Source organism: Neltuma alba, unplaced genomic scaffold (genome assembly GCF_004799145.2).
Source record: "Neltuma alba isolate B1F8T4 unplaced genomic scaffold, ASM479914v2 tig00006108_pilon, whole genome shotgun sequence".
Classification (NCBI taxonomy): Eukaryota; Viridiplantae; Streptophyta; class Magnoliopsida; order Fabales; family Fabaceae; genus Neltuma; species Neltuma alba.
In genome coordinates this window covers 17,881-38,727 of record NW_021634353.1, presented here as the reverse complement: position 1 = coordinate 38,727, position 20,847 = coordinate 17,881, and the positions used below count along the sequence as shown (strand labels likewise).

The 20,847-nt window shown below is 35.2% G+C and overlaps 3 protein-coding genes across 5 annotated transcripts; all 3 read left to right on the top strand.

The window, feature by feature from the left end:
* The first annotated feature begins 5,652 nt into the window (after positions 1–5,652).
* LOC114749658 (probable protein phosphatase 2C 15) lies at positions 5,653–10,053 on the top strand. Of its 3 annotated transcripts, none has more exons than XM_028938200.1 (10): positions 5,653–6,088; positions 6,243–6,278; positions 6,394–6,824; positions 7,008–7,179; positions 7,303–7,456; positions 7,541–7,604; positions 7,735–7,842; positions 7,959–8,084; positions 8,239–8,471; positions 9,595–10,053. In XM_028938200.1, exons 3-10 carry the CDS (start codon positions 6,615–6,617, stop codon positions 9,812–9,814), a joined length of 1,287 nt encoding a protein of 428 aa, XP_028794033.1. In that variant the 5' UTR covers positions 5,653–6,088; positions 6,243–6,278; positions 6,394–6,614; the 3' UTR covers positions 9,815–10,053. The 3 variants fall into 3 exon arrangements, with proteins under 3 accessions (XP_028794033.1, XP_028794031.1, XP_028794032.1); XM_028938198.1 differs by having other exon boundaries at positions 6,221–6,278; XM_028938199.1 differs by lacking the exon at positions 6,243–6,278.
* Positions 10,054–13,023: 2,970 nt separating this feature from the next.
* Positions 13,024–15,186, top strand: LOC114749660 (LEAF RUST 10 DISEASE-RESISTANCE LOCUS RECEPTOR-LIKE PROTEIN KINASE-like 2.4). Its single transcript, XM_028938203.1, has 3 exons — positions 13,024–13,851; positions 13,934–13,969; positions 14,063–15,186. Exons 1-3 carry the CDS (start codon positions 13,131–13,133, stop codon positions 15,184–15,186), a joined length of 1,881 nt encoding a protein of 626 aa, XP_028794036.1. The 5' UTR covers positions 13,024–13,130.
* Positions 15,187–16,713: 1,527 nt separating this feature from the next.
* On the top strand, positions 16,714–19,974 carry LOC114749667 (probable leucine-rich repeat receptor-like protein kinase At1g68400). The gene is made up of 2 exons (XM_028938209.1): positions 16,714–18,098; positions 19,210–19,974. The coding sequence occupies exons 1-2, from the start codon at positions 16,745–16,747 to the stop codon at positions 19,839–19,841; spliced, it is 1,986 nt and encodes a 661-aa protein (XP_028794042.1). The 5' UTR covers positions 16,714–16,744; the 3' UTR covers positions 19,842–19,974.
* The last annotated feature ends 873 nt before the right edge of the window (positions 19,975–20,847 follow it).

Sequence of the window (20,847 nt, the reverse complement as noted above, 5' to 3'; positions counted from 1 at the left end):
ATTACTTTTTTTTGTCTAATTTGGTTCTTAGTTGACTATATTTAGTACTCTCTATCATTAATATTATTCTCATATATTCTCTTTTATTATTTTTTTATTTATTACCTCTCATCTACTTTCTTAATAAATACGGGCAAATTTAGAAAAAAAATATTTCTAACTTATTTATTATTTTTAATTAATTGTAATTGCTAGTTCATTAAACGTAATTTGCTTATTCAAAGCTTATATATAGGACCGGATGGAGTATTTATTTTGTATATATTTACTTTTAAAAAATTAATCCAAATACTTCTTGTAATTAAGTTAAAACATAATGTAATTAGTTATACCTATGAAGTTGGTGTGTGTGTGATGGTGATAAAATACGACTTTCATGTTCATAATCAGGCGAAACTGAAACAAGGTATCATGACAAATCTAAAATAAGTCAATCTAATTTTGCAATAATAATTTGTTTGTTTTCAAATCTGCAAATGGTAGAACGCGCGCGCGCTCGCGCACACACACACCAGTATATAAATGATGAGCATGACAGGGGTATAATTACTCCTTTAATTTGCCTGTAAATTTTAATTATTCAGCATCGGATACCCATGTAACCAAATTATTCAATCATCAAATAGGCTGAACAGAGGGCTGCATGTCTCATACAATCTTCACATGCAATGAAGAAAAAAATAATAATGTATATAACTCTTGACCTAGCAAAAATAGTTAATTTCTCGCATTATGATGAATCAAAGTTCGAATCTCTGTTATGAGAGATGTTCATATTTAATATTTGATAGTGTTTCGAATAGAATTACTTCTAATAGGAAGATGCCTATGCTTAGCAAAAATAGTCATATACATAGCGTCATTGTTATGTGAAAATGAGATAAATAAATAATCAGGTAAAAAATTAAATAAATGATATATGTGCGTGTTTTAATTACTTGATGTTTTGTTTAAAGTATCCGTAAGAACAATATGAAATGACGTACAGAAGTATGTTAAAAAAAATAAAAAATTAATATATTGTTTATAAAGTTTTGCTCAGTATTAATTTCTCTAGAATTACTACCATGCATTAGCGGCCGCTCTGAATCTAATTTGAAAATGCTTGATTCCACGCTAAATAATTAAAAATATTTTTTTATGCTAAAATATTACATATGTGGTTTCACTCAAAATGTTTGTAAGAATTTTTTTTGACTCAAAAAACGTTTGTAAGAATTTAAAATGAATTTACCATCATGCATAATTGATTTTTAATGAGAATATCATGTCATAAAATTATTTTCAATTTTTTAATGATGAATAGTAAAAAAATTTTAAACTAACAAAATTTATATACATATATCAATCTTTGTGCTTTAATTTGAAAGAATTAAATTTCAAAAAACGTTGGCAGATTATACTACCTCCAATTCTTAATATAAAAACTATTTTGATATTTAATTTAATTCTAAATATAAGATTTCAATTCATTTTACCTCCCTCTCATATTGATTTATTTTTTCTCTCAAGATAACTCTTGTAGTAGATGCACATGTTCAATATTTTACTAAATAGTAGTTATAACTAATATATATGATTAACAAATATATTTTAAGAAAGACAATGTCTATTTATTATAAATAATTAATTTAAATAATTTTTTTAATATAATTAAATTAGTTAATTAGTTTTTATATTAATAATTAAAAGTAATATATTAGGTTGACCAAAATGAGAGGACAAGAAAATGAACATTTAAGCGTGGTCCCCAACCGGATTGGCCTGAATCCGAGAGGCAGTGGACCCGGGTTGCAGCAAAAAATAGTAACTAAATAAATAAATTGTGGTCCAACGAGAGCAGTACAGTGCAGTGCAGCTATGAAAGCTGCAGTGCACCCGAACCCATGCGCCCTCCTCCACATCATCATTGCTACCCTGCCAGCACATGCATTTTCCCCGCCACGTGTCACTTCTCTCCCGACCTTTTCCCATCTCCCCTGCACTCCCTCATTTGGGAAAATGAGGCACACGTCTAAAGGAGTAGATTTTATTTATTTAAATTCTTATAAAATATCAAAATTACCATCAGATACTAACAAACTTTAGAATATTATATGTTAATTATAAAATAGTATCACTATCTTTCAAATTTTCAATTCACATTTTCTCTACCATTGTGATTGACAACTTTAGCAGCAACTATTAACAATTCAGTGAGAAGCTATTGACAACCTAAACAATATCTACTGACAACTTACTTTATAGGATCACGTAACTTCCACATAAGAGTAAATTATGGCCAAATAGCATAATTCAACAATTTTAACACATAAATAGAAAGCTTTTCGAAGGCATTAAGAACTTTAACCAAACCCAATAAGATTATAACAGAATTTTAATACAGAGATCTATTAACAACCTTAACAGTGAGTATTGACAATCCAAAGGGAGTGGTTGACAACCTAGACAGCATTTGTTGACAATTGACTTTATGGGATAATATAACCCCTACACAAAAACAAATTATAACTCAATAGTATAACATAACTTTAAAAGTACTTGTGTGAAAGTTAGTTGTGAGTTGTCAACAGATACTATTTAGGTTGTCAACAACTTCTCTTGAGTTGTTGATACTCAATGTTTAGGTTGTTAATGGATCTTTGCATTAAAATTATACTATAATCCTATTGGGTTTAGTTAAAGTACTTAATACCTTCGAAAAGCTTTCCATTTTAGTGTTAAAATTGTTGTATTATACTATTTGGTTATAATTTACTCTTCTGTGGAGGTTATGTGAACCTATAAAGTAAGTTGTTAGCGGATACTACTTAGGTTGTCACCAGCTTCTCATTGGGTTGTTAATAGTCGCTACTGAGGTTGTTAATCACAATAGTGGAAAAGACATGAATTGGGAATCTGAGGGGTAATAATGTTATTTTACAATTAAAATATATTATTCTAAGGTCCCTTAAGACCTGCTAGTAACTTTGACATTTTATGGGATCTAGATGAATAAAATCTACTGCTTGGGACCTATATGTCATTTTCCCCTCTCTTTTTTTTTTGCGCACAGTTTTCCCCCTTCCGTAAACAACAGGGGTTAAGATACCGTGGGATGTTAAATATGTATATATTTTTCTCATATAAATTCAAATTTTGGCCCACTATTTTGAGGAAAATTAGTTTATTCCCCTAAATCCAATATATTTTTTCCCATCCTCTCTTTCTTTCTTTAAACAGTGAAAAAAATCTGGGTGATCACCAGTATCGAAAAAGTTCTTTTTTAGAAAAAAAAATAAAAGTAATTTTCGGCTGCAAGGCCGTTGACTAAGAACAGTATTTTTTGAATGAAATGGGTAATTCTCATTGCAAAATAAACTATACAAAGTCAACCGATATACAAACAGTATTTACATGATTAAATTGATAGTGAAAAAACTTTTTAAGGAATGTCTAATTATAGCACAAATACTCATCAAAATATTTTCAGCAACATAATTCTCACCGGAAAAGAGATAGTAATTTCTTGCTTCCTATAATTTCTAACAAGTTATACAAAATCCAATTTTCCAAGAATCCTTTAGAATTGGATGTTGCAGTTGATGAGTTAACCAATAAATAATGTCTTGTCCAAAAAAATCTATGTACATATGATTTGAGAGAACTTTCTTTCACAGTGAGAAAACAAAAAGATAAGTCTTAAAGACATGATTAAGATCCTCTGTGTCCGCATGGCAAAGACTAAAAACAGTTTTTGATTTCATGTTAAATACTACTAGCTTGTTTTGGTTGAAAGAATCTTTATTTCCGTGAAAAATCTAATTTTATTATTTTTAACATGAAATCAAACGTATATTTTAAAATGCAAGTATAAAATAATTTATAAACCACCTATAAATTAGGTTTTTAAATTTAAATGTAGTCCTCATAAATTATGATTCATATTCGTGTAGACTAGGCAATCATCAATTGATCATTAGTTTCTTATAAATTATTACACCTATAAGTTCTATGTAAAGAGACCCAGTCAGTTATGTATTATTTTATTTTTTTAAATAAAATTGTCTTCTTATAAGAAAAATTCTGACAAATTAGTTTTAAGAATTTCTATTCAACAGACTAAATATCAAAATTCTTCCAGTAATTATGTGTTACATTAGGTTTGATATTTTTGAATTTGAAATTAATAAATCATTAATTCTCACACAATGTTTTTGCCGTAGGTTTATAGTTTGCCCTCGTGAAGGCATTAAATTAATGTTTTATCTGAAATTGTTTAATAGACTGTAATTTAATAACATGAAATATTTATTCTCATAAGTAGAAGGTTGTGGGTTAAATTTTTTTTCTCTCTCACGCGGTTAGCATCTTTCTTCTCTATAAAATGACGTCCAACATGATATTTGTGGTTCACTGTCTAAGAGTGCCAATCCTGATTAAAATTAATACGTGATTTAAAATTACTTTAATAAATAAAGTACAATAAAATCATAATCTTTTAAATCAATTGATGCCCTGACTAAAACATATTTGAGTTTAAAATGAAGGCTCTTCTTAACTTTATAATTAACCTCCTCCAACTTTCAGATTTTCGCAGGTATCACTTTTATTATTAGTTTTATTCACTATTTATTCGCAAATGACTTAAAATTAAAAAAAAAAAAGGAAGTTGTAGGCATATAAAAATAAATTTTGAGGAAAAAAATTGATAATTTAAGGCTATCTACATAAACTTTAAAATTTATGAAGATTTATTATTAAATTTTAAAGGTTTATATAACTCGCATCTAAAGATTTTAGTTATTAATAGAACACAATGATACTCCTCCGGTCCTTAATATATGACTCAATTTTTGAGTTGGTTTTTTTGGTCCTAAATATAAGACCCATTTATCATATTTATCAATTTTCTCAAAATTACCCCTATAGATACTCTCTCAATTATAATCAAGTAAAAGAGGGAGATGAGGTATTAAGAAAGATAATTGTGGTATTTTAGGAAAAACGTGTCATTTTTCTTATAATTAACTAACTCACCTAACTTCTTTAATCTAATCAAATTAGTTAAATGGGTCTTATATTAAGGATCGAAGGAGTATCATTTTCGCAGGTATCACTTTTATTATTGTTGTTGTTGTTGATAGAGTTACTTATACATGATTAACAAATTTTATGTAATTAATTCTAAAATAAACAAACAAATATTGATTTCGCGTGATTATACCCTGATATGAAATCGGGAATGATTAAAAAACCAATGAGCTAAGAATTTTTTCAGAACTTAAAGCGATAAAATCTATACATTAATATGATTAATACTATATGGAAGTCAAATCCTTCTCACAATTCGCATGATTGTTTCTTTCCTTGCTCTAATCTAATCTAATCAATATCGATGTGATCCCTTTACTTGGTTTTCGGCGAAAATTGGTCTCGTAGGTTTTTCAACTCGCTTTCTCACACCCAACTACTCAAGTTTTCTTATTTCTTATTGCTTTGCTGAGTTGTTGCTCGCTGTCAGTTTCACTATAAACCAATAAAAAAAAATAAAAGAAAGAAAAAAGGGCGGGGGGTTTGCGACCTTTTTCCTCTGAGAGAGGGAAAGAGAAGAGATGAAAAAAAGGGGGACGAAAACAACCGACTTTAGTAGAAACAGAATGGGGGATTTGGACACTAGGCTTTTGTGAGTGAGCAAAGTTTCTTTCTTCCTTCAGCGTGTGGAAGCTGGCTAGATACCGAGATCCCACGGCATTTGTTGTTTGGCATAGAAATGTCTTATAATTTTATATATTTCTAAAAATCTTTGCACGAGTGTTTGTTGGGGAAATTGTTCCGAAGCTGACACGAGGTGGTCTCATAATATTCAATGATTTCTCGTTTTTTATGCCTACAATTTATGTAATTCTCTCTTGAAATTGGGTTTTTGGTTGAGGATTTCGGGTTTAGATTATTGGGTCTTACAGTTCATATTTAGTCATCAATACGCGTTTCGTGTCCGTGCGGATATTTTGCTCCTTCTTCTTCTTCTTCTTTGAATTTTTGCTTACTGTCACAGTCAGATCCGCATCTGGTTTTGCGCGGGACGCGTCCCTGGACATTCCAGCGGGTAATTCGCCTACTTTTAATTGTTCTGCTTGGAATTCTTGTTCTCTGTTTGGCTGTTGTGAAAAGTGTGAACCCATCTTAAAGTTTCTTCCTCCTTTTTGTCCAACCCATGGTTGCTGTTCTAACATTGAAGCTCCATGGTTCTTAAAATGAAGGTACCAAGGTGGGCGATACAGACAGAATTTTATAGCGTATAACGCATCTTGGAAAACTGTTTTTGCAGTTTAGAATTCTATCTTCCTCTTGCTTGGATCACTGGATAATTCTTAGATCCTAGCTTGACAACTTCATTTGTGATTAATGCAGATCAAGTTGGACAGAATTCTTGTGAAAGAGACTTGAGTTCTGAGTTTCCGTGCGAATTAGTGTTTGGTGTTTATTGTGGAAGGATTTTGCCTCCTCTGCCTCTTATCCTGATCAGGCAGGATTAACAGCGTTTCATGTACGGATTTCTAACATGCTTGTGAGAAAAAGAGCTTAGAGACTTAGAATTATTGGGTTTGAAAGAAGATACTAGTGGGCTAGCCATGGCCTCTGGTGAAGGGAGGCGGCATCATCATGATCTTGTGCCTCTCGCTGCGTTGTTAAGCAGGGAGATGAAGACTGAGAAGATGGAGAAGCCCACTGTGAGTTATGGACATGCTGCTCAGTCTAGGAAAGGGGAGGATTACTTTCTAATTAAGACCGATTGTCAGCGAGTACCTGGGAATCCCTCAACATCATTTTCTGTGTTTGCGGTAATTTCACCATCTATATTGGACACTTTCTCTTGAACTGTACATCACAGTATGACATCAAGGAGGAAAAAAATTTCCTAATTTTTCGACTCTGAGATGTTCCAACTACTTTTCTTGTTGCGTGCTGATTATTCTTTCGATATTTAATACATAAGATAGCTGCTGATTTCTTCCGATCTTCAGATCTTTGATGGACACAATGGAAATGCTGCGGCCATTTTCAGCAGAGAGCACCTGTTAAATCATGTGTTGAGTGCTGTTCCTCGAGGTCTGGGACGGGATGAATGGCTTCAAGCTTTACCTCGGGCCTTGGTAGCTGGGTTTGTGAAGACTGACAAGGAATTTCAGAGCAGAGGTTTGGAATTTAGCATTTTTTCCATTAAAACAATTCATGTAGAGGAAGTATATGCCGAAAGTAAGATGAGTTTGATCTTTTGTTCTTAACTAATTGTATGTGTGCTTCACTGGTTTTCTCCAGGAGAAACTTCTGGAACTACAGCCACATTTGTGATAGTTGATAGATGGACAGTCACTGTGGCATCTGTTGGTGATTCCCGTTGTATATTAGACACCCAAGGCGGAGCTGTTGCAAACTTAACTGTTGATCACCGGCTTGAAGAGAATATTGAAGAGTATGTGTCTAATTTTTAAGTTTTCGTTGATAAACTATTCCTTTATGCACTTGCTAATCACAAATTACTACATGTTTTTCACAGGAGGGAACGTGTTACAGCTAGCGGAGGTGAAGTAGGGAGGCTGAGCATTGTTGGTGGTGCAGAGGTGAGCATAGCATCTCAGATCTCCTCCCGTCTTTTTCAAAAGAGAGAAATTAGGAACGGAAAACTCCTTTGTGTTATTTTTTTGACCATCCTTCCATGATTATTTTAACTGTAGTGTTAATTCATTGTAGATTGGTCCCCTTCGTTGTTGGCCAGGCGGTTTGTGCCTTTCTAGGTCAATAGGAGACATGGATGTTGGGGAGTTTATAGTTCCAATACCGTATGTCAAACAAGTGAAGGTATCATTTGTTTCCTTCTCGTCTCTTCTACCTACAGTTTTGACTATAAACCCTTAGCGGACATACTGCTATGTCTGTGTCAATCTTCTGATGAACCTGACCTTGACATGTTATAGCTATCAAATGCTGGCGGGAGGCTTATAATTGCTTCTGATGGCATCTGGGACGCTCTATCCTCAGACATGGCTGCAAAATCTTGCAGGGGTTTGCCAGCTGAACTTGCTGCTAGGCAGGTTGTCAAGGTAATGTACATAACAATGCTTCCTGCTGGTTCTGTTTAAATTTAAATCAAAATTCCTTCTTTGCCTTTTGATTTGACAGAAGCTTCATGCACAGCAATATTAACATTTCATGTCATATAAGCTTAAGTCTCTACATGCTACTACTCTTATTCAGGAAGCATTAAGAACAAGAGGGTTAAAGGATGACACAACTTGCATAGTCGTTGACATAATTCCTCCTGAAAATGTAATGCCACCGCCACCTCCCCCAAAAAAGAAGAACAAGTTGAGGGCTCTGCTTTTCAGGAAGAAGTCTCGTGATGCTGCTGGTAAGCTATCAAAGAAGCTTTCGGCTATAAATATAGTGGAGGAACTATTCGAAGAAGGATCAGCTATGCTTGCTGAAAGGTAATGTCTTTCCCTTTTCAATACTATCAATTCACTAATTAAATGGTGTACAAATTTTGTTGTGGCAGTGCCCTGCCTTTTGATTGTTGTTCAAAGTAGAGGGTAATATTTATTTAATACAATGATCTAAAAATACAGAGATAAAGGCGGGTGGGTGAATCATGGCTGGCTTTTCCCTGGTATTTCATCATGGAAGCTAATGCATGTACTCTGTAATTTATACCGTAAGGTTACCTATTGGTTTGGGTATAATGCCATAATGGCATGACACGAAATATTATTTGTTGCCCAAGACTAAAGATTTTACATTTATAATTTCTCTTATTAAGTTCATTCATATATATGAGGAAAAAGTAGATTTTAGTTCATAATAATTTGAATAGTTCTGGTGGCCAAAATTAAGATTAACTGACTATGTGAGGTTCTATACAGGACTGTAATTTCAAGTTTTCTTTGTCAATAATGCAAAAAAGCCATGGAATATTGATAACATACTAGGATTTGATTTGATTTCGTTTGAATCAGTTCCTTGTTCTTATCTTCTGTGAAGGATTCTATTTGAACGTATGAAAAATTGAGAACTGTTTGCTTATTCCAAATGGAAAATGGAAACCCACATAACAAAACAACTATATATTTTTTAGGCCATCACATCCAAGCTACTATTAACTAAAGCATTTGAAAACAATTTCTTAGATTTGCAAAATATTCTCAATGAAATGTTGTCAACCCCTCACGAATCTGGGGGTACTAACACGGCATGTGTCTGATCCAAACTGCATTCGTATGTGACATCGGTTCAGGAACTTGTGTATTTTGCTATAGCTCTTATAGACAGAATTATAGCGCATGGCTTTAGAAACATCTATTACATAACACCCTGTTTCCAATTAAATATGTTCGCTCTCTGATTTCTCCTTAGGATGCCTTTCTCTATACAGCTTTGCATGCCATCTCAAAATATGCCAGTAATTGTGGTTTTCTTCTTGTCTAGAAGCAATAATATAGAGATATATTTTATCTCCCCCCCCCCCTCCCTGTTGGATAGCTGTTACAGAACTCAGGTTATGTTTATTCTTGCAGATTCTCCTATATTAAACACTTTTCTGATTATTTCATGCAGATTGGGGAATAATGAGAATACAGGGCAATCAACGTCAGGTCTCTTTATCTGTGCTGTGTGCCAAGTCGATCTTGCCCCAAGTGAAGGCATCTCTGTTCATGCTGGTTCAATCTTCTCCACCAGCTCAAAGCCCTGGCAGGGCCCTTTTCTATGCGCCGGTTGTCGTGATAAGAAGGATGCCATGGAAGGGAAACGTCCTAGTGGAATCAAAGTGTCATAGGTTGCTTAACTGATGATTTCATTATCCCTATTCTTTATGCCGCCATTATTATTCATTTTTGTTTTTATTTTTGTAGCAGCCATATTTGTTCATTTATCAAGTAGTTACCTGATCATCACTGTCAAGTGGCAACAGAATGTGTATCTAATATTCACAAAATAATGTAAGATGGGCATTGCGTTTTTAATATAGCAAAGGCTCAGGGAGAACCTGGTACTGAGTTTTCAGGCATCAGCAAATGGCTTTCAACTTTGTTTGATTGGTAAAGCTGGATGCTTGGAATCAATACTGGGTATATTCTTTTGCATGGTGTTTATTTTTGTATTGCTTGGAGAACTAAAAAGAACAACTTTGGAAGCTTAAAGGCGTTTATGCTCTCCACTAGAATTATATGAGAAGGAACTTTTTCTTAGCAAGAATCGCTGATGTGGTACCCAGTCGTAAGTCGTCCCCTTGTGGCTTAGTGAATAGTGAGAGAATCAAATAGTGAGGCCCTGAAAAAAACATTTCACTGCTGATGATGCTGCGTAAGGCACAAATTTGTCTTTTCCAAATTCGATTTTTTAGCAGATCACTTGTCCAATAGTAACAACAAAGTTAAATTCTTGAGTGGGTATCAACTATCAAGGTATTGAAAATTAGATCGTTGATGGCCGAAACAGTAATTTAAAGGTCAGTGATCTAAATTGTGCTTGAATTCGAGCAATCTTTCTACGATTAAAATATTATAATTTAATTTAAATATACAAAAATATTCATATATAATTCTGAAGACCAATAATCTATAAGAAAATGGAACATAATAAAATTGAGTTATTAAAGTATACATATGACAATCTGTTGTTTATAACTCAAAATAATGATGTCATTTCAGACTGAGCAAGTGAAAAAAAAAATTATAAAATTTATTAGGCTAATACAATTTTTAATTCCTCAAGTTTGTCATCATTTTGATTTTAGTTTTTTAAATTTCAAATAATAGGTTCTGATCCTTTAAGTTTTTTTTTTAAATTTAAAGCATTGGTCCTTATAACTCAATAAAAATCTAGATTATTTTACGTATTGAGGGACGAAAACTTATGGTTTAAAACCTAAGGGGCTAAAATGAGGATAAATTTAAAAGATCAAAGATTATGGAAAAAATTGTAATAAAGTCCCACTCAAAAGAATTAAATACAAAAAGATCTTTTGAAATTATCAAATTATTCCAAAGTCTCAAGAACCTTATTGCAAGAGATTTTATTTATTTAATTACCACATTGTCCTTTTTTTTAATTATGCATTAAACTGTCATTAACAATTTAAAGTATAACGATTAACAACTATTGTGGCAAGTATTAACAACACATTTTTCCCAACACATTACAAAAATGTAATACATGAGTTGTCAACATCTGCCGTGATAATTGTTAATCGTTATACTTTAAGTTATTAATGTATACTTTTTTTTAAAAAAAAGATAAGGGCAATTTGATAATTAAGCAAATAAAATTTCTTGCAATAAGGTCCTTTGAAACTTCAGATTAATTTGATGATTTCAATAGACTTTTTTGTATTTAATTCTCTTAAGTGGGACCTTATCGCAATTCTCTCAAAATTATGTTAAACCAGGTCTATTTTATCAGTTCATTCAAAACTTTTGACCAAACTGACTAAAAGATTGGTTCATTAGTTGACTGGTTTTACCCACCAACTGAATTGAGTTTTAATATCATGATTGTCATATCTCCTACTTTCACGTAGACATAGATACAAATAATGTACTGCTTTTTCTCTCTTGGGGTTAATCCGTTTATAATTGTTAAGCATTCAAATCCAGGAGAGCATGCTCCCCAGTATCACAAAATTCGTATAAATAAAGGTCAACTTAGGTGAGGCTTGGGAAACATTTAAACTTGATGTTCATGCTTTAAAGTTATCCATCACTCATTTCTCCCCTTTTGTTCTGTTTTCCTTCGGATTCATCAGAGCTGAATTGAAGGGCTGCCTACCTCCTTGGCTCTTGCAGGCCTACTCTGTCAAAAATTACAGAGCAATGAAATTTAGTGCCTTGATAATGTCATTAACACAACTTTGCAGTTGAGTTCCAAAAAATTTTCTGCATTCAATGGAATAAAGAGGCCGCAAAATTACAAACATCAACAACAGTAAGCTTGAGAAGGCTTATTTTCCGCACCACTTCAAAAAAAAAAAAAAAAACCTCATCTTCATCCATAAGAAACTGCTCCCAAAATGTTTGAATTACGAAGTAGACAAGGATTTTTTTTTTTAAAAAAATATTATAGTCTTAATCATTTTAAAATATTAAATATAAATATAAATTACATTTGCTTGTTATAGACGATTCAAAGGTTGAAAAGTAGAAAGCAATATAGAAGGGGAAGAAATAAACAAGTCAGTTTCAAGTCGAACACACACCATTTTATAATCCATGAGTCTTTGCCACTTAATGACAGTTCAGTTCAAACCCTCATAAACTTGATTTTTCTTATTTTGTTTAAGAATCTAATCTAATGTAACATATGACATCTAGTACTTATTATAAGATCCAGTTGACCAATTTGAAAAGATTAAAAAAACTAAATAAATTACTTAATTATAACATATGTTTCATAATCTCTCTAAAATACTTTTATATATCATTGAATTATACATCAGTTTATAAGTTAAGAAAATTAGTTTAGATAAAAATAATAAATATAATACGTTAAAAATAATTTATTTAGCTTATTTAACCTCTTCGAATTAATCAATTAAGTTGTATATTAAGTAGCGGAGGTGCTATATACTAAGTCTAGCAAGAAGCTATTAACTTTGTGTTTGGTTCAACATATGGGAGCGAAGAGGAAAGATCTTAATAGAGAAAAAAAAGGAGAGAAATTTCACGGGAGAATGGATGCTCAAATTTCAAAATAAAGTTAGATCAGGTTGACATTTTATATGTTTGGTTTGGATTAGTCTGCAGTCCATCATCCTGGAACATAATTTTCCAACGAGAGATTTATCCTCCTCCCCTAAAATCTTTCTCGATCGTTATAATAGACCAAGTCAGAACTAAGACTTTTCTCATCATTTTTCCTTGACTTAACATGCGCGTTCTTTATTTCCTGGTTGAAAGCTGCATTGACCGTACCTTAATGCCAGGCACCTAAATTTGCTCATTTCCTTCCTTTGATCGATGTTCGCTGGCACAGTCCAGGTCAAAAAAATAATTTTCTACAACTCTTCTGCACTTCTCTCTTCTTCCTTTGATCCCTCTTAAGCAAATTATCAGTTCAATTAGATTCGGTTGTTAAATCAGTAAATAAGTTTCAGAATGATTTCAGTTCAAGTTTTTTGCTCTCTCTTAGTTTCATTCCTCTTGCACCTGGTCTGGGTTGGATATGCAAAGTGCCCACCTTCATTTTACTGTGGAGATCTGGGCAACCAAATTCAGTTTCCTTTCACCACATCAGATCACCCAGATTGTGGCTTATTGGCCATTCATGGCTGTTATGAAGGAGACCCAGGTGCCAAAAAAACCATTAAGTACAGTGGAAAATGGTTTGATGTAACAGAACTCGACCTGTCTACCATTACCATCAGAGACGATCATCTCCACGACCTCTTGCTGGTAAAAAGCTGTAGTGTCTTCACCTATGATCTTTCTTTCATCACAAACTCTTCTTTTGCTTCTTATCATTTAAAAAATAATTTCACCATGTTCGTCTGCAACAACCGCCTCAATCTGAATCCTGCGGAATCGTCATTGTACTATAACCATCGTTTTGATAACTGCTCTCAAGAAATCTTCTACAGAAAGTCACTTTCTTATCGTGAGGGCTCTGATGATTATTTGGTCTCCAGATTTTTGAACTCGTGCACGCCTGTTGATCTTCCAATCGCGAAGGACGCTGAGGTTGTCGATAATCCTTTTGCCTTCCTGTCGGAAAATATCACCATCGGTATACAGCCATCTCCTGCTTGTGATAGTTGTCACAACTTTTATGGAGGAAAATGTCAAGCTGACTCCAAGGGCAGGTTTTATTGTGCTAAAGGTACCATTTTGAATTGTTCAAGTATCTGAACTACTTGTTGTGGCTTCGTCTTCTGATGGTATTTTTCTGGTTTTTATTGCAGAGAAATCAAGAAAGGTCAGAGTTATTGTGGCAGCAGGTAAAAAATTTACCAAATACATATAAAGCAAAGCAACTCAAATCAAAATTCTGCAGATTAAGAGGATTCTGATTTTTTTTCCCTACTCTGCAGCAGTTTCAGCCACTGGGGTAGTGGGACTACTTCTGCTTTTGGGATTCTACTTGAGAAGACGCTTTTACAGCAGGCAAGACCAGACCCACATAATAATTGAGCAGTTTCTTGAAGAACATGGACACCTTGCAGCCAAAAGGTATAGTTATTTGGAGATCAAGAAAGCCACAAACTCCTTCAAAAACAAGTTGGGTCAAGGAGGATTTGGCAGTGTGTACAAGGGCAGGTTAAGTGATGGAACTCTTGTGGCAGTGAAGGTTCTGACTGAACTGAACGGTGATGGAGAAGAATTCATCAATGAAGTTTCCAGCATTAGTGTGACTTCTCATGTCAACATTGTTAGCTTATTGGGTTTTTCCTTGGAGGGTTCAAAAAGAGCTTTGATATATGAGTACATGTCCAGTGGATCAATTGACAAATACATACAAAACCAGGCAGATCCATCAAAGATCAATCTCCAACTGACCTGCAAAGCTATATACAATATTGCAATCGGTGTTGCTCGAGGATTAGAGTACCTGCACAGAGGCTGCAACACTAGAATCTTGCATTTAGACATAAAGCCTCACAACATTTTGCTCGACGATGATTTCTGTCCTAAGATATCAGATTTTGGACTGGCAAAAATCTGTCCGAAGAAAGATAGCATTGTGTCATTGTTAGGCGCGAGAGGAACTGCAGGATATATAGCACCAGAAGTGTTTTCTAGGAACTTTGGTGGGGTGTCCCACAAGTCCGATGTTTATAGTTATGGGATGATGATGTTGGAAGTAGTTGGAGGAAGGAAGAAAATGAAGATGGAAGTGGAAGAAGGTTCAGGTGAAATATTCATGCCACATTGGATTCACCAGTGCTTGAAATCAAAGCAGGAGCTGAGATTGGAGTGCATCAAGAATGAGGAAGATAGAGAGGTGATAAGTAAGATAGTGATAGTGAGCTTATGGTGCATACAGATTGAACCTTCAAATCGGCCGGCGATGAAGAAGGTGGTGGATATGATGGAAGCAGACTTGGAATCGTTGGAATTACCACCTCTGCCTGTTCTTTCTTTGCCTCCGTCATCTTCCTCTGGGACTGTTTCAGAGAGTCCTATCTCGGGCAGCTTCCATTCTATATCACTTTAGTTCCTAGTTTGTAGCATGTTGCAATTTTGTCATGTTGCTTTCTTAGATATAAAATCAGAGGTCTGGTCAAAAAAAAAAAAATCAGAGGTTTTAGCTTTGGGGCCTGGAAATATCAGTGTTTCATAGTTTTCCTGGACCTGTTAATTGTTTTATTTTTAAAGAACTAGGTTGTTCAGTTGAAATTGAAATGCCTTGTTTGGAGGCCCAATTTCACAAGTTCTATAAAACAGAGACGGCCACAGAACTCAGGATACTATTCCCCCCCCCCCCCCCCAAAAAAAAACTACTTGGTTTTTCCAATCTCCTTTTATCAGAAATGCAGTAGTTCTTTTGTCTAAAACCGAAAAGATAGCTGAGAGACTCGGACGTATTTTCTAAAAGGAAAAGGATGCTGACGAGGCTTAATGAATGAATTTTTTGGGCATAAAAAACCATTCAAATAATATTGGATCACCCAATAGTATGTGGTCTAATGACATATAAAAACTTTCTGAAAATAAGAGATTGTGAGTTAAATTTCTCTTAATCTCAGTTCATTAATATTTATCTCTTTTAACCAAAAAAAAAAAAGCATTGGATAAGCTTGAATTATATTAATAATTATTTACAACATTTTCTTAGCAGGAAAATTAGCCATAAATACTTCTTTGAGGAAGTAACCGTTCCACGATTCTGAATTCAACGTTATATGCTTTTATGCATAAAAATTACTGAGGACGTCGGCCATTGGGAAGTAATTCTCCAAACAATATTTATGGTCTTTTAAACTATAATTTTATATAAATAAATAAATTTTAATTTTAGTCTCTCAAATTTTAAATCACATGTTTTGATTTTTCAAGGAACAAAATGATCTAACTTTTTATTAAATTATGGAGATAAATATTTTAAATGAAAAAAAATTTGAGAGACCAAATAATTTAAAATTGGAAAAACTAAAATTAAAACTAAAACAAACTTGAGAACAAAAACTTGTATCTAACACTAAATTTTTTTTGTTACATTTAGGTATTTTTTTTATTAGTATTGTCGGACACTGATACTCCCCTGAGCATAAATTTAAATACTTCTCCGGTCCTAAATTAGTATCTCTTTTATAGTAGTATATTATAAAAAAGATATTATATTTAAGACTGAAGGAGTATTAGTTCATCAAACTATAGGGAAAACCAATTTCACTGGAACTTAGAACTCTAAATTTTAATTAAACATTGGGGGATCCATCGCTCTTCCAAAGACCAAACATCCCATTTTCTGTTCGCTGCAATGCAAAGCTCTTTCGGCAGAGTTTCTGGACCTCCCTTCCACTGCCAGCTTTAATAGTGCTATTATTTTATTTTATTTAATATTAAAACACATTCTCCACTGTAAATAATAATAAATTATTTGTATAACTTTGACTAATTTCGCCGTTTAAGACCCTTCATTCTATTATTAATTGCTCTTTCATTACACACAAAACCACGTCACTCTCTCTCCCCCTCCCTCGCTCACCTCGCTCCTTATCTCCCCCCTCCTCCGCCTTCTCCCCCTTGTCTCTGCTTCTGTAACTGCAACAATGGCGGTATCCTCTCGCCTCTTTCTACTTGTTTCCTTCTTCTTCTTCTTCTTAGTTTCTCATTGTCTTCTTCCCTCTGAAGGGTCCATAAACCGTGATTTAGAAGCTCTCATGGCGTTCAAAGCGGCTTCTGATACGCACAACAAGCTCACATCTTGGAACTCCAGCACCCACCCCTGTAACTGGGTCTTTGTCTCATGCCTCAAGAATCGAGTTTCGCGACTCGTTCTTGAGAATCTCGATCTCCATGGTTCCATCGAGCCGTTAACCTCTCTGACTCAGCTTCGAGTTCTGAGCCTGAAGCGAAACCGTTTTTCCGGTCCCATTCCGAGTCTGTCTAATTTTACAGCTCTGAAGCTTCTGTTTCTTTCTCACAATGAGTTCTCTGGTGCGTTTCCGGTGACGGTTACGTCGCTTCTCCGCTTGTATCGCCTTGATCTCTCTCACAACAACTTGTCCGGCGACATTCCGACTACGCTCAACAATCTGACTCACCTGCTCTCCCTCCGTCTCAATGACAACCAGTTCTCCGGTCACATTTCCATTCTAAACCTCTCCAAACTACAAGACTTCAATGTCTCCGGTAATCACCTTTCCGGCGAAATACCCAAATCAGTCTCGGGTTTCCCCGCATCATCGTTCGCTCAAAACCCATCTTTATGCGGAGCTCCATTGGTGAAATGTAAGGACGTCCATGCTGTACCGATTCAACCCGGATCTGTAGGAGCCAATATTTCATCGCCATTGATGCCGCAAAGCAGTCCTTCAACGCCGGCGAAGAATGCAGCGCCCGAAACACCATCTAATAACGCTCACCACCATCATAATGGAGCTTCGAAAATGAGACCAGTAATTCTGATAGCCATTATAGTCGGCGACGTCTTGGTTCTGGCTATAGTGTCCCTTCTTCTGTACTGTTGTTTCTGGCAAAACTACTCAGCAAAATTGAGAGAAGGAAACAGGTCGAAGCTTCTGGAAAGCGAGAAGATCTTGTATTCATCAAGCCCATACCCATCAACCCAAGCCGGATTAGAGAGGGGTCAAATGGTGTTCTTCGAAGGGATGAAGAAGTTCGAGCTAGAGGACTTGCTTCGAGCTTCTGCAGAAATGTTAGGGAAAGGCGGGTTCGGGACGGCGTATAAAGCCGTTCTTGATGATGGTAATGTCGTGGCAGTGAAGAGGCTCAAGGACGCTCTGATTAATGGGAAGAAGGAGTTCGAACAGCACATGGAAATACTGGGAAGATTAAGACATCCCAATATTGTAAGCTTGAGAGCTTACTATTATGCTCCAGACGAGAGATTGCTGGTCTACGATTACATGACCAATGGTAGCTTGTTTTGGCTCCTTCATGGTACGTTCTTCGCTTGAAAATGAAATCTTTAAATTTACTTAGCTGCTAATAATGTGGTTTATATAATATAACAGTGATTTACCATTCTCAACTGATGAATAGTGCTTTCATTTGCTGTGTCGGCTCTATTCTGCTAGCAGCCGAACATGCATTAGAGAACTAGCCAACTGAGCCAGGCAACGTTGTTGATCCTAATTACACCTATAGGGTAGCTAGATGTGTTCCTCTAAGATTAGAGCAGTTCTTGAATTGGAGAGGATCAAGCCCATGTCCCTTTAATATCTCTTGACGATAAGGTCATTGGCTAGAGTAGAGCAGCTTTAAACTGTGAAGTTGGACCATTTGAGGGAGGATGGCTTCTTTAGGATACAATATCTGGGAATTGCAGGGAAAAGAACTGTTAGATTAGCAGAATCTGCAGATATTATAACCATCTGGGAATTTTCGTCACTGCACTATCACTTTACAGACTGTACACCGTGCTAGGTTGGACTTGCAGCCCTGTTCATAAAAAATACGATACATTACTGTAGAATAAGTCAATCCAATAGTTTCCGTTCTGCTTCCTCTGGATTTCCCAGTAGCCGAGAAGGAGGGTCTATCTATTGAGCTGGCTGGACCTGTGGGGCCCATTTAAGGCAGTTTCAACTTCAAACCCTGTAGTTGGACCATGTGGTCATTGTGGGTGAGTTATTATTTATATAGTACAAAAGACAAATGTAAATGCGTGTCACCAAAAAAAAAAAAAAGACAAATGTAAATGCGAATATCAGAACATCCGGAGATTCCTCCTCTTCCATTACTTTTACTTTTATTATAGAAATAGAATATCTAGATATTGCAAACAAAGCAACTGTTAAAATTTGCAGAAGATTGGGATCACTGTATTCATATTTTTAAGCTCCAGACGCTGCCCTTTTAGAAAGAAAATTACAAAGCACTTGTCTTTTTCTTCCCCATTTGCTTTTTGTTCTTTATCGTCAACAAAGTGCTTAAGTGGGCCCCGATATTATTCTGATTTCTTTCTGATCCAGAAACTGGAAAAAATAAACAGATAATGTCAAATGCGTAATTACTGAGAAATTAATGGGTGACTTGGTATGTCCGACAGGGAACCGAGGACCCGGAAGAACCCCACTTGATTGGACCACAAGGCTTAAGATAGCCGCCGGAGTGGGCCGAGGCCTGGCCTTCATCCATGGCTCATGTAAGGCCCTTAAGCTCACCCATGGTAACATCAAGTCCACCAACATCCTCATCGACCAGGACGGGGACCCACACGTGGCAGACTTTGGGCTGTCCGTTTTCGCAGCACCCGCCCCCAGATCTAACGGCTATCGTGCACCGGAAGCACTGGATGGTAGGAAAAACACGCAGAAATCCGACGTATACTCTTTCGGTGTTCTTCTCCTGGAGCTTCTCACAGGGAAGTGCCCCTCCTTAGGGGAATCGGGTGGGCCCGGAGGAGGCGGGGCCGCGGACCTACCCAGGTGGGTCCAATCGGTGGTGAGAGAGGAATGGACGGCTGAGGTGTTCGACATAGAGCTGATGAGGTACAAGGACATTGAAGAGGAGATGGTAGGGCTGCTTCAGATCGCCATGTCTTGCTGCGCGGCTGGGCCAGATCAACGGCCCAGGATGAGCCACGTGGTGAAGATGATCGAGGACATACGCGGTGTTGAGATATCGCCGAGTCATGACACGTCGGACTCGGTGTCTGAGTCGCCGTCCTTGTCGAGCTAGCTGGTGATGGCAAATGTGGAATGGAGAGGGTTCGTGAATTCAGGGGAGGGGTTAGGAGGTTTTAATTTTAAAGTGAAAGATATTTGTTTCTAAAATGTATTGACTTGAATTGGTAGATATGATAGAAATTCATTGAATTTAGATAAGTCATGAACCAAATTGACGTTCTTCACTTCTTCGAGATGCCGTTATTGACTGGGAAGATGTATTGCGTACAGGCTTAAAATTAAAAAAAAAAAAAGAATAAATAAATTTTTTCTTTCAAAAAAGCAATTTGAAGTGTCCCCTTTTTCTCGTCCAATTTGGTCACACGGCCGGGGGCCAAGTTCTTGGGAAGATTGCAATCAGGTTTCAAGAGAGAAATTTGATTCCTCTACAGGTTGTTAATACTCCTTCGATTATTAATATAAGAGCTATTTAACTAATTTGATTATATTAAAAAAGTCAGGTAAGTTAGTTAATTATAAGAAAAGTGACACATTTTTTCCTAAAATACTATAATCATCTTTCTTAATACATCATCTTTCTCTTCTACTTAATTATAGTTGAGAGAGTATTTATAAGGGTGATTTAAAAAAATTAATAAATATAATAAATGAGTCTTATATTTAGAATCAAAACTAACTAAAAAATTGAGTCTTATATTAAGAACCAGAAGAGTAATTGAGAAACAGGTAATAACAAATTTTAGAGTAAGAAATAACAATTGTTTTACATTGCTTACTTGTTATTAAGATTTTTTAATTTAATAATTAAATTCTTTTTTTGATATCCCATTATAATTCTCCCTGAATTCTTCTATGAGATTCAAGTGAGCTTCTTGCCACTTCATGTTGTATGATTGAATAAAGTTTGTCATATTATGCGATCACGTAACATTAGGCAATCTACAACATAATAATAAACAAAATACGTAGTTTTTCATGACAAATAAATAGTGAATTTTTTTATGGGAAAAAATTGAATAAAAATTCTGGTATTATATGGTAAATAGAGATAAATCTTA